Source organism: Callionymus lyra, chromosome 10, assembly GCF_982586985.1.
Source record: "Callionymus lyra chromosome 10, fCalLyr1.hap1.1, whole genome shotgun sequence".
NCBI classification, from domain to species: domain Eukaryota; kingdom Metazoa; phylum Chordata; class Actinopteri; order Syngnathiformes; family Callionymidae; genus Callionymus; species Callionymus lyra.
Window position 1 is genome coordinate 15853240 of NC_141827.1, and position 19290 is coordinate 15872529.

General features: G+C 39.8%; 1 protein-coding gene across 2 annotated transcripts in view; it reads left to right on the forward strand.

The window, feature by feature from the left end:
• plxna1b (plexin A1b) overlaps window positions 1–19290 on the forward strand; it is a 182102-nt gene that overhangs the window by 60047 nt on the left and 102765 nt on the right. For both annotated transcript variants that reach the window (XM_087801302.1, XM_087801303.1), the window contains exon 4: window positions 16840–16980. In XM_087801302.1, coding sequence (XP_087657428.1) covers window positions 16840–16980 — 141 coding nt within the window. The remainder of the gene's footprint in view (window positions 1–16839; window positions 16981–19290) is intronic.

Consider the following 19290-nt stretch of genomic DNA (forward strand, 5'->3'; position numbering starts at 1 on the left):
CGGCTGTCCCTTCTTCTTCTTCTTCGTCGACCGTCTCCGTCTTTCCTCTTTGATTCACTCATACCGTCGCCTCTCGCTTTTCTGCTCCTTCTTTTCCCCTCGATGGAATTAGTCATTAGCTGACTGACTAAGCTGATTGCATCTATTCCCAAGGCTAGCATTTGTTTGTGCGTCTTCCTTTTGTCGCCTTTCTTATCAGTCGCCCACATCTCCCCAGTGATTCCCCCTCAAACACTTTTCCTCCTCCCATCATATTCTCAACTTATTTACCCTCCCATCCCTATATATATCCCTGCACACGGAGGCGAGGTAAACCAACACACCCGACCCCTTTCCATCGACATTAATTACACATGTCAACACTTTTTAATAATATTAAAATGTACTGGCAATTTTTTCCCACCAGCTTGAATTTACAATCTCTTTGGAAAGTGATTTTTGGATCGCTTCCTGTGGAACATGAGGCCATTTCTGAGTTTTTTTTTTTTTTTTTTTTCCCAGACTCACTGGGGGCTTACACATGTTTTGCCAGCTCTTTCGGTTGCCAAAAACCCAGATGAAGGTGTGCGTCTGTGTGTTACAAATGGCAGAGGGAGCGGCATTATCTGTTGTCAACCGCTCCTCTTCGCCAACCTCTCCTTCCGCCATCAACACACCTCTCACCTCCATCCATGTGTTGCAGGTGGATTAAGCTAATTAAAGCGCCACAGACAGGCTCCCCAGAGAAAAGCAAGAGACACATAATTGTTACACACTCGGTTATGAGAAACGGCAGACTGGAAATGTATTCATGGGCGAACAATACTTGGCTGTTTTTAGCTGTATGGCTCAAGATCATCCATTACCTAAGCATTTAATAGGTTGAAACTACTGTCAAGGTAGGGAAGGGATATAGCGGTTTTCGTGGATTTTTTTATATTTAAATTTGCATTCGGGAATGGCAGTTCCTTGTCATTATTTAAACCTTTACAAACATGATGTTTATATGAACAGCAGTCACACTTCCTCTCTCTTTGCGCTTGATGGAGTCTACTGACTCCTTTAAGAAACATCTTAAGGCGTTTTTATTTGTTCAGGCTTTTCCTTGATTTTCTGGAACTCCTGTTGTGTTATCAGTTTTATCTTGATCTTTAAAGTATATACTTTATTGAATATTGCTTCGATTGTTTAAGCGCTTTGTGACCCTGGTCTGGAAAAGCACTATACAAATAAAAATGACTTACTTACTTACTTACTTACTTCGACACAACAGCACAACTTTGTGGGAGGCACAAATAACCACACCTACCTTGCTTATGGTGTCAACAAAACTTCCTTGTTTGGTCACTACAATACTCTACTTGAATTATACGCCCATGTTGCTTTATCAAAATGTTGAGTTAAAAAGTTCAAATAGATTTTCCTAAATTAATGATTTTAATTTAAACAAGTTTATAATAATAATAATAAAAATTCTTGTTTTGTTTTTAGAAAATTCCTGTTTTGTAATTAAAATTTTGCAATAAAGTCTTATCTGATTCTGATTCTGATCAAATAATCTCTACTTTCAGATTTCGTTTAGTAATTTTCATGACCTAATCCAAGCAATAAAGGAAGGAGCACTGTATACAGTACAGCGCAGTAGTTTGCTATAAATAGTCGGTGTCGTCTATCATTTCAATCAACTATCTATGATGGGTATAGGTTCCACCTTATGAGAAACTAGGGTAACTGACAAGGAAGAAATGTAAAGTATTGCAAATTTGGGATTTTTCCAGCTGTATGTGCAAATGTTAAATAACAAACATATGTTACAACCTTGATCCGCCAGCAGGTAATGGTTTAAGATGTCAATCAGTTATCAGGTACGCCTCAGTTGAGATTGTTCACGATGTACAGTATCCTAAAATAAGTCCTCTTATGAATGAAATATGTAGCAAGCCAGATCATATTTAAAGAATAACGGTGGGCGGAAGCAAAACCGTTCTTCCTGTGGGCAGAGAAAGACCGGACGAGAACAAGGGCGGTATCACAGGCGAAATTCTTTCCCCCATGTTTCTGTTTACAGGATATTGAGTGCGTCTCTGGAAAGCTTCCGTCTTCCAGGGGAACCTATTGGATTACTGATAACCTTGGAATGGATAGGGCCAGGACAGATGGTGTGTATTTGGGTCCAACAGAGAAAGAGAGGAAAATTAGCTAATTGATGTTGCTACGAATGAGGGTTTAGTCATTTTTTTTACGTTTGTGTTTCACATTTTAGGATCTGTGGGCGGAGTAAGGAAATGATGAACTGTGTGTGGAGTTGTTTCTTCATTCTCAGGTGCAGAACATGTGTTGTTTTCATTTCTAATTTAAAATGGCAGAGTTGTCTCTCAATATCTGGTCTTATAACACACTGATCTCTTCTTCCTTTGCTCTGATACCTTCATAAAAAATCATCGGCAATGCACTCTGGGAGGCCCATTTTATTACCAACTAGAAAAAATATTGGAGCATTTGTTAAGCACAAGAATAAACACGGCCCGTGCCCTGCCACACATGAGCACACACCCAATAATAAGACTCCAATAACACAAGGGTCTTTACTCCAAGTTGTCTCTAAATCCCCCAGTGGCAGGCCTGCTTCTGGGTTGCCATGGCAACAGGAGTCGGGGCGTGCATGGCTCGCAGTGGAGTGGAATAGGATGGCTGAGGCAGATAGGAAGCCGTGCACGGAGCTTTGATATTTGCGGTACATGCAGTTGCAGCATCCGTTGCAGGGAGCATGACTTCGACGGGGGTAGAGAAGAAAGTGGGCTTGTAGGTCATGTTTACCCATGTGGATGCTGCACACACATGCCTGTCTGTCTGCGAGTGTGTCGGAACGAAACAGGCGAGATAAACAGTAACGATTGCACACTTGGTCATTTGCCCCCCCCCCACCCTGAACCCTGAGATACGTACATTCTGTCTTGGGGTTTTTGTGCGAGCACTTGAACTCGGTCACGAGGAGAACGCCCCTGGGGATCATTCGCCGTGGTTCCAGCTCAGCCTTTCGTTTGCTTCCAAATTATGTTCATTTATACACCAGTCTCAACATCCTTCCTGTTGCTTATGAAAATGGAGCTGCAACTTTAAACATACTTTTGAAGATTGAAATTAAATTTCTAATGACTTCTTTGTCTTTTGATATTTACCTTAAATTGAGCCCCTTTACTTAAATCTATGAATTATCCTGCATGTATTTTCTCTGGTTTAGCAATAAAAATACAGTATGGTCTTTTTATTGTATCTTTGTTAAAGTACTGTTAAGGTAAAGCCTAGTTTTTAATCGGAACTGGATAGTAGTAGTATAAATAATGTTATCCTAATGCAACCCTAACTCCTCAGGAAGACATTACCCATGACTCCGAGGTGACATCCTTGTGTGCACGACATGTCTCACGTACTCCAATAAATATTGTCATGAGATTGGCTTCATCGTCCGGTGCAATAACAGGATGGAACAGAAGGCAAACACACTGAATTCCACCATCTCACGGTGTGCCTCAAAGCTGCCAGGTCAATATCTGTCGTACATATTTATTACTGTAAAGCCGACAAACCATGGCCTAAGGATTCGCCATGAAAAAAAAAAAAATCGGTTAAGCTTATGAGGTAGGAATTTCCCCCTCCACATACAGTACAGAATATTGCAGCAGAGATCGGATGCACAGCAAACAGGCAATTAGTGTCAGCACTGCGATGGAAAATCCATAGTTTCATTACTGGCCCAGTGGTATGAATGTGGCTAGGAGGCGACCAAAGCTCCATCATGGGTCCTATGGGAGCAGAAATGGCTGCATTTAGTGATTTAGTGGAGTGAAGAAGGAAGAGGGTCAAGGTTGCAGCTTACCAGTGAAGTGTTGGCCAGACCAAAAAGATACTGCGAGATAAAGTTAATGCACTAACTAGCACAATTCCTCCCAGCTTCTTTGCATGTTTAGCACATTTATGCACAATTTGTTTATAGATACTGATGTTTAAAAACCATGGTTGCTGAGTCAGTTTAAGATAAATCTGGTCTTTGCTCAATGAATTTGGGACTAATTCACTTTTCTTAGTTGTTAAATGTGAAATATGCATTTGGAGCATTTGCATATTTATGCTAGGTGGCCATTACATGCTTTCCGTTCCGCTCGTATTCCAACCTTTTCTTTCGACTTCAAAATTGTATTCCTGGATCCAAAGACTGTACCTTAAAGCTACGGTGCAGAGGTCAAGCGTCCGGAGACCAGAGTGGAGCCACTCGTTCTCGTGTGGAAAAGAGGTCAGTTGCGCTGGTTTGGTCTTCTTTCGAGGACTTCACCTTGAATCACAAATTCTCTAGAGTGTTTTGTTGGGGCGAGACCAAAGGAGGTGATGGGAACAGATCTAGTAAACGGCTTACAATGTCCTTAAATGTCCTAATAAAGATGTCATCCCTTGTAATCCATAACCATTTTACTGGATTAAATTATGATAATGATGAGCAGGTGCTTCTGTGCAATGGCATCACTGACCTTTTAGCAATATTGTGTTTTATTCAAAACGTTTCTTTCTCCCATTGGTTCGGACATGGTTTTGGACAAAACACACATGGATGTTTTGCAGGAAAGAGATGACAGGGATGATGTCGTGAGGTGAAGAAAACATTGGCTGTATGAGAAACATCATAAAATAACTAAACTATTCTTGTTTTTAGAAACCCTGGAATGTTTGTATAGGGTTTTCAAATCATGCAAATAATCAATTAAGTTCATCATTGCTCTATATTTGAATCTATGTTTTAATTATTTTAGTATAATAATAGTTAAATCAGTTTATTGATGGGTTTTATTTTGCTTGATTACTGTTATTTATGTGTCATCTTACATAGACCTGATGTTTGATTTTCATTTCCTGTTTAATTTTCGACAACACAGCAATATTCACCCCTGCTGGTGAAAAGTAAATGTTGCAGTTAACACTTGAGTCTCAAATATAGCAGAATGTAAATAGTTATCTGTTAAAACAATACTTTATAGCTTTTCATATTATCAATATATTGATCTGACCCAGTAGAATTATTGAATCTTAAAATTAGGATTAACCCATTATAGATCACCATTCATGAATCTCTCAATTTTTTAATCTCTTGATAACATTAGTTTTACTGCATAATTCCAGTATATTGGTAAATCGATGCACCACTTCATGCTATTGGTAGAATATGTTGGAGTTCTAAATGAGGAATACACTCCTAATCTGGGTGTTTATTGCTGAACCTTTGTCTTAATAAAGGAGTTGGGTGTGGCTGGTGAACAATCGCTTTTTTAATTCATTTTATAGATCTCTATAGATCTTTAATGGTACACACCCACATTACATGTGTGCTACTTCCATGTATTGTTTATCCAACACGTTTTCCAATCAGTAAATTAATACTGTATAAACCCAGAAAAAAAAAGGTTGGTCTTGGATAAAATTTTGACAACGTCTGCTATGTAAAGCGAGTGTGTGCACCGATACAAGTAAAAAACCAACTTGTGAGTAGACAGTTTGATACTGTAGTCAAGGGTGGAGGAAGTGGGATATTCTTATGCTGATCTAAGTAAATCATGTCGCAGCTATGCAAATGTAGTATCCCAGAAAGTGGCTTTTCCCAACGGGAATTCTTGACTCCAGCACTGAGTTAACTGTGCGGGTGAGTGAGTGTGTGTGTGTCATCGTTTTTTTGCATATTGTGCCGTGTGAGTTTGAATGTTATTTGTTCACCACGTAGGGAACTGTGTTCTTAATTCTGTGTGACTGTTGTGTCTACAGGCCATCTGTAATGTGATTTCTGGGCTAATAAATATAGTAACGGGCAAAGGCAGAATAGAATGCTGGGAGCAAGATGAGGCTGGATTAATTTTTTTTAATACAATCTCACTGCCAGACCTGATGAAGACGCTGATTTAGAGGTTCAATAGTCGTTTGCGTTGCAGCTGGGAACACATGTGGACTGAGGGATAGATGCACAGTCAGGTGAATAAGAATTGAGAACTGGATGATTAGTTTCACGTTGGAGTTTAATTTTGAATTAAATATATGATTAATCAATATATTCTTGTTAATACAAGATTTTTCATTTTTGGTTATTCTATTTGTATATATTTTTAATCTAGAGTAAGAAAATGAAGTGGTCTATTTCGCTGAAAATGTATCGAACCCCTTCTTAAAAGTTGTGTTTTTGGATCTTATGGAAATATGTTTGGGGGAAGTACTAGTACTGATACCTTAATTTTCGATACAGATAAACATTTTTCTTTGCCAATTTATTTTTAGCGTATTTTCACTCCACCATCTACATATTATTAAGTTTTGTTTAAGAGCGGGATCTGAAAGACGAGGCATGTTTTTGTTACTCTGGTACCACTGAAGGATTTAAGTTCAAAACCCAGCAATAGAGCTATCTGGACTTATCTTAAAGTGAGGTCGAACAACAAAAAACAAACTATTTAGGACATGTTGGGATGGAATTTACCTTGTCAGGAACCAAAGTGATTTGTTAAAATCTTTATTTACTTATGAAATTCTTTCGATACCCTCCTTGTTGAGACGTAAAAACTGTGGATACTGTGTTCCCGAGGTATGACCTCTCTGTGATTTAGGTGAATGGTGGGACCTAAAAGACAAGTGAAGTTCTGCTAATCTAATATATCTTGACAAATCAGCGTCACATGCCCTCCTGTGAGCATGAATCAAGTTTACCTCCAGATGAACTCGAGGATTTGGTACGCTTTTCTGGCCTAAGCCATCACTCCCACTGTGTCTATTGAGGGGGCTACATTCAGCTGGCTTCAAATTTATTGCCCACCGCACATGTGTGAGCGTGTTTTCTCTGTGTTCATGTGTTTGTGTCCAGTATGGGCGGACAGTGAGCCATTGCTTTTTCAAAAAAATGTCAGCAAGACCTTCAACTGCACTTGTGCGTCGTGAGTTCTTCTGGCTAAAAGCGAGAGAAAGTGTTAACACGGTGTTTCTAACGTAGGCTGACTCGGGTGGCCCCGGGACCTTGAGAGAAGAAAGAGGGGAAACAATAGAGTGGTGACGCTGGGTTTACTGGAAGTGGCTCGTGTTGGAACAGGAAGAGCTGAGCCCGAGGTTTAGAAGCACATGTTGACGTCTGAAACCATTGTTATGGGACAACACGTAGAAGGATATTCCAGATAAACATGTGTTTATGTGAAATAATTACCTATTTCCATTTCCAGTCTGCCAGCACCGCAGCGAATATACAGAATACCAAAGTGGGTTTCTCACTCAGAGTAATTTGTTTTTTTGCTAGCAGAAGATTTTGAGTTTTAAGAATGAGGGCACATTTCCATCAGACTCTCATCTCAACAGCCTGGCAGATGCAGCACCATTAGACATATTTACAGCAGATCCTTCCCTCTCCACAAAGTCTCCCTTGTGTTGTCTCCCCGGAGGAAAACCTCGAAAGTGTGTGTGTGTGTGTGTGTTTCTAAATGCAAAGAGCCTGTTTTGCCATCTGTAAGTAGCTTGTTTCTCGGTGTACAAATTTTCGACTAATCAAGCTTTTTTAATTGTCCTCTAAATCCTGCTGAGCTCTCATGCTGCTGCTTAATGGTGTCGGTGTCTGTATCACTTGTGAGAACATGTGTCCAGACTTTTGGAGCACAAGTCAGTCTGCCAACATATAAGCTCATTGAATTCAATTTTGGGGGGCGGGGGGGGGGATAGAACCTATGGAGAGGGAAATTGGAAAAACAAAATGTGGCTAGATAATTATTAGATAACTACTTTTTTCATTATGTTGGAAAAAAAAATGTCTCGAAAATAAATATATGTACGTATACAAGTGTCTTTACTTGCAACTTCTCTTTAACATATTTAACCTTTTCTTTCCAGAATGCATTACCTGGAACTTGAAGCTATGTTTTTAATAATTATGTTTTAAAAGAAAGAAATAATGTAGTAGCCTGTAATAAAGTCAACACAGCTGGGATATAATCTTATACGTGTTTGTGCATCGTAGTAAAATTACCTACAATCACGCCTGATTACTATGATTGCATGTTGGTGTAATCGTCGGCGTACTTGTGCATACTTCATATTCGTAGTGTCTAAGAACGTGATCCAAGGTTAATGACTTGTTCCATATGTACGACTTCCTTTTGCTCATGCAAACTTCCTCTCGCCGAGGGCTGATGAGAGAAAAGTAGAAAGGGAAAAGGGCTCCACTGGGGGCTTATCTGCCTTCTAAGTCTAAGAGAGAGATGAAAAGACTGGCACAATAAAGCTCCACTGCTATAAAAAGCGATCTTGTGACTGTCCAATAAACTCAGCTGACTGTCTGGAAACTCTGCTGAATATTCTTCTTGTCTTTTCCAAGCCTCTTTTTTTTTTATCTTCACAAATTCCCGGTAATGATGATGGGTACACAGAATATCTTACTTGTATCAAATTACGTACAGTCAAGCCAAATATTATGACAGTTGGGTGTGTGGGACAGTGTTGGGTTCTTTCTCACCACTCGATCCTATTTCCTGGATAGAGAAATTATCAAATGGGCCGACTACATTTGAAGAAAACTTTTATAATGATTATCCTGTGCTTTAAATCATTACTGAAAGTTGGTTTTTTTGTAAATCTCCCTTCGGAATTCGAACGTTGCCAAATGCATTCCTACTAATTGCGCCAGTGCCGCTTAGCCCTGGATGAAGTCAGCCTCCCGCTGAAACATACAGCCTGTAATTGTCACAATTTGGCTGGAATCTGGATGAATGTGGGTGATCCGCATCATCATGAAATGCTTTGAGTGTCAACCAAACTCATCCCCACCTACCACTCCTGAGACCGGTGGCTATTGTGTTACCGTGGCGACGAGCCAGAGCAGGCGTGGCATCTGTCCCCCCCACCTGGTCGCACCAGATGCTGGGACTGCTGTGGTAAAATATCCGTGTGCAGGCAAGCTTCAACGTTGGCAGAGAATATGTAGTAATATTAGTGTTCTTATGCCTTTCCATGCGGTTTGTTCATCCTGAAGTTGAACGCGGCTGTACTAGTGACAGTTTTTGAAGTCATCTGTTCGGCTGGGCCAGACATCCTGACACATGGATCCTCGTGTTAACCAAAGAAGTCGCACCTCTTGACAGACAGTGAAGATGAGTGATTTATTATACAAGAAACATGACGCCCCGTTCGTATATTCGCCAGAGGAAACATTCAAACATCAATCACTTGAGTAGTTCTCGCTTTAAAATGCAATTAAGATTTATAATATATGTCAATCAGAAAGTCTTTTTTACATTGTGTATGAATAACATTTGTGGGATGAAATAACACTCAGTGTGTCTAAGTTTGAAGTTTAATTAGTTTGAGGTAGAGATGTATAAGGTGATTAAAAACGTATTTTATCTTTGAAAATGTACTTGTTAAAGCAGCAATGCTGTAATGTTTCTTAGTCATCAGAAAAACAAAAGAACTGCCGACGACTGCAGATGACTAGTGTTGCTGTAAATCAGGAAAAGCGGAAGTTTTGAGCAATGGCTAACCACATGTCTTCAGTACTTTCCCAAAGATCATCCAACCAGAACAATCCCCAGAAATGAATAGAGGAATTGTGACGGAACAATGTCATAATGTTGACGCACTGGGAAGAGGGAGAAAGAGCTGGCATTGATCAACAATGGATGAGTGTATGCAAAATATGTTCAGTTTAAATAACAATAAGTCTATTTTTCAACTCATCCTGAAGCCGATTTTATCTTAAAATGAGACGTGATTCTTATATTTTATAAGCAAGAGCACCATCACTTGTGCTAGTAATCCATGATAAAAAGGCGGCAGTTTTTTCAATTTTTTATATGCCTAACAGCACATTAAGTATCTCGTAGCTGAGGACACTTTTCTCTCTATCCCTTTTCTTAGCCACATATGGAGAGAAATGCCTCCCTCGACTGGTCAAGTCTTTTGGCCAGAAATTCAGTCATGCTTGTTCTAGTTAGTGAGCAGCAGCCAAGAAGCGTCCCTGTGGAACGTTTCCACGCATTAGGAAAAAGCAGAATGAGCTCAGAGGGAGGGAGGGACGCGAATTAACATTGAAGTAAAAATGTACAATTAAGAAAGCAGAACGACCATTCTCTGAACATGTAGGTGTGGCTGCCGCACGCCTCCGATTCTCACGTCTGCTATTGTTTAGCATTCCCAACCTCCCTCTCCTTGTTACATATTTCCGAGCTGGACCTGTAGCTCCAGGCCCGGGCTTAAGCCAGGGACTTTCCTCTGGCTCTTCCCCAAACACAAGTTTGCAATTGCTGCAACAAGGGCTGCTTCATTGAGAGCTGAATCAACAAACCATGATTGTCGGCGTTTCTACGCTTGCTCAGTGTTATTATTTAGTCGGAGCAAATATATTAAGTTACCGTTACCGCCCGCAAGAAACCGCAACGTGTGTCACTTTGAATGGGGAAAGAAGACCACCAGGTTCTGAGACTGCGTTTCCTTACGGAATTCTAACACAACTATTCACTTCCTCAAGTTCACACAGGCCACTCCATCTAAGTACTTTTGTGTGTTTTCACTTTCCACCATCAAACAGATTAGATCCGGTGCATCGTTTTTATCATGTCCATCAGGTGACCCCGCACAGATGTAGTGTATTTAGTGGACTGCCAAGAGAGAAAACCGGGTAAGAAAGTGGAATTGAAATCAAACGGAACAACAACAGTCAGGCGGACATTCTCAGCAAGTCTTTTGGCAAAGTCAGGTGTTGACGTCTGTATCAGGTAACACATGCTTAAGTAAACAGATTTGTGTTTTAACATACACAGCGAGTGGTAGCAGTAATGGGTTGTATTGAAAGACACCTAGTCTCTGGAATGTGGCCTTCGTCACAAACCAGCAGCACACGGAACATGTGAACACAAGCACGCCACTATCGCTATACTAAACATTCTGCCGGAGCGTCAACTTTTGACCTTTCCTACGTGTCCGACCGACGACAGCTTAATCTAGGTACTTAGTTTCCTAATACTAATAAGGAAATACTTGGGGATTGCTGCTCTGGTGACCACAATGAATTGTACTGAATTCTAAGATGATACTTTCTTTAACGCCTTAGGCAAATATTATGAATTTTTGTTTGGACTTTATTAAACAGATGGTGGAAGTGTGTGAGAATGAAGACACATTCATTTGGGGGTTTTTCCATTGTTTAAAACAATGTTTAATTACCTACATTTTTTAATTTAACTTGATCACCTCAAAGCGGTTTCAGCTCCAGCTTTATGAACATGTCTTTGTGAAGAGCCCTGTATTCGTTTTCACACAGTGGCTAACAGGACAAGCACACCAAGTTCGCATCAGCCGGAGGTTTTTCACAGACGCACACATTTTAAAATTGTCACAGGCACTCGCCAACAGAACCACCGCCTGCCTCTACCGCCTCAGTAAATTGCACTAAACGGCGCTATAAAATCTCATTTTTAAACGCTCGCGCATTCCTCATTGCTTACCGCCAGACATCTATGTGACTCTATGGGTGTTGTTTTGTTTTCCCCCCCAAAGCCCCTGCACAGATATGAGGCTTCATTTCATTACCAGTAACCTGACTCTTAATTTGAAACATCTTCTCTGTTGCAAACTAATGATTTTGTGGTTAGTGCTCGCTGCATTTTCATCTTCTAAAAAAGAAACTCCCCTGACGGTTTTTCTGTGCCCAAAGCAAGTTTACTTCAATTTTGATTGTAGTGTGGAAAGTGGTAGACTTGACTCTAATTGTGTTTGGGGGGAAAAATGCAAATGTGCATGAAATGTAGAACCTATATTATTATTACAAGAGATGGTAAAAGTGTTGTACGACTACTTTTTCTGTAGGTCCAAAGTATACGTTAAAACGGGGGTCGAGAAATAAGGAGTTTGAGGAGAGAAGGGAGGAATGTTGTGGGTTGGAAGTCGTTTGGCTTCCACCTCATTGAGGTGTGGTTTTGGCCTGGCTCCCATTATGCTCTTGCGTTACATCCATTGCTAACATCTGCTTCCACACAACACACACACACACAAGCAGACATGGGCACAATGGCACAGTCAAAACAGAGCCACATGGTAGCCACCATGAAATTCCTCAGCCATGATTTTTTTTTTTGCTGCTTCTGAGAAAGATTGAAATCAATTTTTTTTCCCCCCTCACTCTGTAAAATATGCTATTAGATGCACCAGTGGCCATGTTATCATCATGGCTCTGTCACGAGAACACACACACACACACACACACACAGCTCCTATTGACTGATAGGAGAGAGAAAAGATCAGTAACTAATAGTTCAGTCTTTGAATGAATGAATGCAGATTATTGGTCGTATCATGATGAGACTAAATTGGAAATATCGGTGGGTAGATTGTGTGCCCCCCCAACACTTATAACTAAATATTTAAATTGACAGCTCGGCTCACACTTTGTATGCACCTATATTTATACAAGTCCCTGCGCTCCAATTGCGTCTCAATACAAACACTTATGGTCCCCAGCCAGTCCTTTTACCGTATTTAAATGTGCTCCACTTCTCGCTTCAAAGTCACGTACAGACTCAAGATGATAGCGTCTACCCTGAATTAAAAAAAAGAAAAAAAGAAGCTTTCAAATAATCTCTTGTGAAAAAAAAAATCTAAATATTCATGCGACTGTAACAGAGCTGTTTGATAAGACTCGTTTTCTCTCGGAAATTAAAAAAACAAACATGCAAATACTGTAATTATTTTCAACACACTAGTAAGTAAGTAAGTAAGTCATTTTTATTTGTATTGCGCTTTTCTAGACCCAGGGTCACAAAGCGCTTAAACAATCAAAACAATATTTAATAAAGTATATACTTTATAGGTCAAGATAAAACTGATAACACAACAGGAGTTCCAGAAAATCAAGGAAAAGCCTGAACAAATAAAAATGTCTTAAGATGTTTCTTGAAGGAGTCAGTAGATCATCAAACACAGAGAGAGAGGAAGATCGTTCCAAAGCTTAGGAGCAACAGCCTGGAAGGATTTCTCTCCTCTGGTCCAGAACCGTGTGCGAGGAACCATCAGTAGATTCTGATCCACAGACCTCAGAGCCCGAGCTGGGGTGTAAGGCTGGATCAGATCAGTGATGTAAGGAGGAGTCTGACCATGAATAGATCTGAAAGTAAGAACCAGAATTTTAAAGTTGATCCTGAAAGAAACTGGAAGCCAGTGAAGAGTTTTAAGGATCGGTGAAATGTGAGTTCTTCTACTAGAGCAGGTCAGAATTCTCGCTGCAGAGTTTTGAATCAACTGCAGGCGAGACAGCTCCTTCTTGTTTAGACATGAACTAACTAGGACAAACTGACAGTTCTTGTGACTCGATTTTAAGGATGATCTGGAATAAGTGGTCGGTAAGATGTGGATAAACATAAGGTCAATACTGTAAACTTGAATACCAACCTTAACGTAGGTCTCAATTCAAGTGCGACATAACATTTTAACAATGTTGTGGTGCAATTTCGTGCGGCGCTAAGAGGACAGTTGTAAAGTCTTTCACACGTTCAAAGTTTGCGCCAGTGACTGCGAGGTGAGTTTCACCGAATGCAGATGATAAAGTTTCTTTGATGAAGCGTGGGTCGGGAAGATAAAATGCGGCAGCCACTCAGGATTTAGCGACTCACTACACACACTTATCAGGCGACGGCTACCTCAAGGCCCGTAATTTGAAAGGATTGGGGAAGGGCGAGCCGAGAGAGACGGGCGATTACTTAAGACACCGACTTGAATAGGCCGGTCGTGTAAACAAAACAAAGAAAGAGATCAAGAGGGAAGTAGCAATACTTTGACAAGATAACAAAGCTTAACGCAGAATCTAGCCTCTCGTGTGTTGTTTAAGAAAAGATATTGTTGCACATTCCAGCTACATTTAAAGATAGAATGATGGTATTAAATGACTTTGAAGTTCAGATGAAAGCTCAAATAGTCTTCTATTGACACAAGGATTTAATTAGAAAAAAAAAAGTAAATAATAACATTGAATACCACTGAATTATATTGGTAACATGTGGCGCATTCTTACACAAATTATGTTATTATTAATTTAAATTTGACCTACTTTCCTATGACTAAAAATAAACTCCACCACAGACTCGCACACGGAGACCCGTTGACATTCCGCAGCTTGTGTTTGTGATTGTTTATATACGTGTGTGTAGGTGCGCCTCGTCCATCATTGTCAACACGGCTCTTTGTCCGTCTCCGCGCTTTTGAAGGAAAGACTGGTTTTTGTCTTCCTGACCCACATATGGCTCAGGTTCGCACCGACGATGAATGATTTTCTTCTCAAAGTGACCTCTTGTATAAACAATATGTACAAAGAAAGTTTTTTGAACGACAGTCAACATTCTCTTTTCTATTTTGTGTGCGAGGCTTGAAACGTCCAATAGCCTCACCGACTGAATTATGTTTCTACAAAACACACAAAAGGTGCGCTCACAGATGGTACTTAGCGTGAACGAGGGGAGTATTTGTTTTGTGTCTGGGCCTATTTACCTTTTGCTTTGCTAACATCCTCGTCGGAAGTGATGGATTTTAGACAGTCGTCTGAAAGACTGTCTGGATAAAACCCAGCTTATTGGCACAAAGAGGTTACGTGAAGTTTACATGAATCTGGCGAAGGGATAAAAGAGTGCCATCTGTTGTTGTTGAGACTGTTGTTTGCATTAACTTTGCTGCAAAGAATAATCCCAACATATTAATACGACTGTATGTAAAACATTTCCCTTGATAATATAAAAAAAATCCTTTATTTCTTTTACACATCCTCATTTGTCTTCGCTCCCCTCGTTGAAGGAAACAACGACGTGTATATAATCACAGAGATGGACTATCTCCCTCTCATCAGTTGTCAGTGTCGGCGTTGACAGGTATCATTCTCGTCTTCTCGTATCAGCCTCTCACTGTCACTGCGCCGGCCTTCCTATCACCACCATCCTCTGCGTCTATCAGAGTCAACCAGGCCTGCGGACGCCGATAAAAACCCAACATTTTGGGATGTGTTTCCGGGTGGATCGGCAGAATTAATATTCAAACGGGGAATGATTGTAATATATACTGTAGTTTAAATGTCAGTAACAAGAAAACTCGTTTTTTAAACTCATAAATAAGTCATTCACAACTTAATTCCCCTGCATTAACACAACATTAATGAGCTTGTAAAAGTAACGATTGCCGCTAAAAGAGCTTTAACAAGACGAAGGGGAACTTTTTTCCAATCATACAAGGACATGTGCCGAGATAAACTTGACGTAACGAGGGATGGTTTTATTTTGCGTTAGAGAAATATAATAATGTGGCTGAAACAAAAAGCAGCAGCAACAACGTGATGAACTTTGATTGATAGTTTGTACACTTTTAATGCAATGTACTCAGACTCCCCTACTAAACTTTAAATGATGCTATTAAACCGGTCTAAATAAATTGCATCCAGGTGCCGCTTGATATCGCAGGCAATTACGAATGCAATTCTACTGTCGCTTTTCAAGCCAAACGTAACACTGGGAGGTAATGCTGTCAGATGTGGTTGTTTGCATGGAGTTGCAATTTACATTTTTGACACTTTTCTATCCTCATATTGGAGCAAATGAACATCATCGTTTGCGTCTCTAGATATTATCATGCATTACATGTTAAACTCAACACATCCAAGAGGGGAAAACATTTCATTGTGTTACTTGTGTAACAGCTAAAGGGAAAAATATTCCACATAATTGAGATTCTGTAAAAGCATTATTAAATCAACCCTGAGATGTTTAATACAAATACGAGCACTAAACTACTTTCTCTGTTGATTCGTATTTTCAGTCGAAAACTGCATTAAAGAAAGTTATTTCTAGATTTTAGCTAGAGGCGGTTTACTTCTTATTACGATTTAAATCGTCCCCCACAATAACGTTTTTCATATTTAAATATATGTAAATGTGTATACGGTATAAAAACTGTACAGTAAAGCTTTTAACCAATGTGCTCCGAATCCTACATTTCCAAGCACTGACCTCCAGGTCTAAACTTGTGTGTCTGCCTTCTGTTATGTTGCTTATTAGATTGTAAGCGTTCACTTCCAGGCAAGAGGAGACTGGTTTGATTTGATTCGATGATGTTGCACATCTATCCTGTCTATCAATCAAAACATCCACCTAGAGACCCTGAATTCAATATATAATCCGGCTCTCATGTGGTCACAACTCTATATTTTTTCCCTTCCTTTCCGTTAACGTCTTTCTCACCTGCAACTGTTTGTCTCTCACTTAAGTTTCCGATTCATCTCAAGGTTACATATTATCATCCCCTGGTTGAAAAGGTTTATCGCTTTAATAATGATAAAGGCCATAATAAGTGCGTGTGATTGCTTTTTGTCTGGATGCCAGCCATCTGTAAATGAAATATATCTAATATTTACAGACCTATTATCCACATAATAAGATCCATATTTCTTTTTCATCCGCAGTTCTTCATCACAGCGTTAGGAGCTTATTCGCGTGTAGAGATAATATGATTGTTGTGCCTGTGTTTTCTCTCTCTGTTGAGATGGTAAATTGATTTTCTTATTGTCGTTGGGTGTGTTCCGCCTCCTCCTCCTCCTCCTCTCCATGTACATCTGTCTGAGGGTGAAGCCGTTGTTTGTTTTGACAACTTTTCCCAGACAGACACCATCTTTTAATCATTCTGAATGTGACGTGTTAACTTTTGCTATAACTAGCCAAGAAAGATTTGCCATATAGGAGAGACGGTTCAGGCGTTAAACCCATCAGACCCAGAGCTTCAGTTTTACAAGACAACTCGAGTCTAAAAATGCATTTTTCTCCGTTCTATTTCCAGATCCTGGTCAACTCCGTGAGTCCCAACCGTCCGGCAGTTCTGTACGAGAAGGTGACGTTGAGCGAGGGAGGCCATCCTTTACTGAGGGACATGCTTTTCAGCCCCGACCAGCAGCACCTGTACATGATGACGGACAGACAGGTGAGTCGCAGCATTAAATCGTTTTCCAAACTGATGCAAAGGTCATTAGAAAAGGACCTCTTTTTTTTTGCCTCATTTAGGTTTTCACTGATAAAAAGTCTTGTTTTAACGTTTAAAAAATCTGTGTCTCCTCTCTTAAACTAGAACTGCAAACACTCACACACACAAACGCACACAATTTAGGCCCAAAATTATACTGACAGACCCAGACAAAAGTCTGTTAAAATTAATAGTGCAATTCAATTTTTACTTTGTTTATTCAAACACAATTTGTAGGTACTATTTCTAAAGTAAAATCCTTAATAAGGTAAATATTTTTCATCGATTTAAAACAAGGCCTGACATGTTTGCTTTGGGAAACATGGGGAAGTGTACATTTAATTGACAGTATGAGTTTTTCTTAACGGATAAAATAGTATTAGTGTTTGTATTTGAAATAAAAATAACTGAACAATATACAATTATAATATATAACATATTTGATGAGTATTAAAAACAAATATTTTTGGGTCTAAAATTTAATTTCAAATGGTAAGGTAAGGGTATTCAAATGTCTTGAATTTAACTAATCTTAAGCCATAAGGATGGGCCATTAAATTTTCTCAGGGGCCACATATTATACTGTGACTGTTATAAGGGGCCATCAGGACAAAAAAATGATGGGAGAAATTGATAAAGCATAACAACTAAAACGGAATTCTTAAATTAGGTTTAATCAGATTTCTTTCAATATATAAAACACATTTTAAAGGCATCCGAGTTCAAGATTGTAAAGGAAAATATAAAGATAGTATTAAATATTGCCTCTTTGTGAGTGTATACATTTTCTCATGATAACAAAAGTGTCTTCATGATCGCCGACCTGAGGCGAACAACTTGCCTCCAGTCACAAATATCATGCTAAAGACTCAAACATCCAGGACTATCGTAGATGATTGCAACAATAATTTCGTCCGCGGTGGTCGATAAACAATTCCCGTAACAAACTCTGCCCCTTAATAGTCTTTGGTTAAATGTTCTAATCCCGCTCATGACACAACCTCGCCGAACGTAATTGCCTTGCAAAACACGACCGCGGTCGGCAACCGCACAACGTCGACGGTCGTCTAATAATCAAGACATTACAAGAACGCCGACATCCAGAGTGCGTTATAGGTCACATGTGGAGTGTGTACATGCGCCCGTGGTCATTACCAGCTCCACCGCTGGCAAGAGCCGGCTCTACTTTGATGGTTCGACAGCGGGGGGGGGCGGCAGAGGTGGACTAGGGGGGGATGGTGAGGGGGTGTGTTGGGAAGCAGAGGCGGAGGTGAGCGTGTCGCTTCTCTGTGGCTCCCCAGGCCCAGCTGCTCGCCTCGTTTTTCTGTCTCATTAGTGCGCTGAGCGAAGGAAGCAGAGATTGAGGGAGCATGATGGGAACACGCTCGTGTTTAATAGATCCAAGACCGGCTCGGGGAAAGCGGCTGTCCGATTAAGAAGAGCTGGTCCGAGGTCTGTTTTTTTTTTTTTTTTGGGAACATGTTTCGGGGCAGGTTCACAAGTCCTCGGTTACAACTGGAAGTGCTGCACTTCATGGATTAAAATACTCGGCAGGTATATTGTTAATTTATACCGGGACCACGACAGTGTTTTACTTCGTGAATCTGTGGTGCAAATATATGACAACATCAATGATATTGTGCACTATTATCATGTTTAAGAAACATCTTAAGACGTTTTTATTTGTTCAGGCTTTTCCTTGATTTTCTGGAACTCCTGTTGTGTTATCAGTTTTATCTTGATCTTTAAAGTATATACTTTATTGAATATTGTTTTGATTGTTTAAGCGCTTTGTGACCCTGGTCTGGAAAAGCGCTATACAAATAAAAATGACTTACTTACTTACTTACTTACTTATATATATCATCTCGGGCTATTCAATTGTACAATTCTGAGTTCGGGGGCAGGAGTGGAGTGAAAGTATCTGGATGTTCTGTTCTATGTTAGTCTTTGTATCCTTTTGTCTTCATTATTTTTCTTTGATCTATGTTCTTTATCTTTATCTTTAGACTTAGATTGTCTCATCTTGTTCTTTCTCTTTATGTTCTTGTTCTTATTTTATTTCGATTTATTTTTTATGAAAAATTGCTGTATTTTCTGTGGCTATTGGAAAAAAACAATTTCTCCTGAGGGATCAATAAAGTTTTACCTTACCTTATAAAGTGTGGCTGAACTTGGGATGTGTATGTAAGTAAGTAAGTCATTTTTATTTGTATAGCACTTTTCCAGACCAGGGTCACAAAGCACTTAAACAATCTAACAATATTCAAT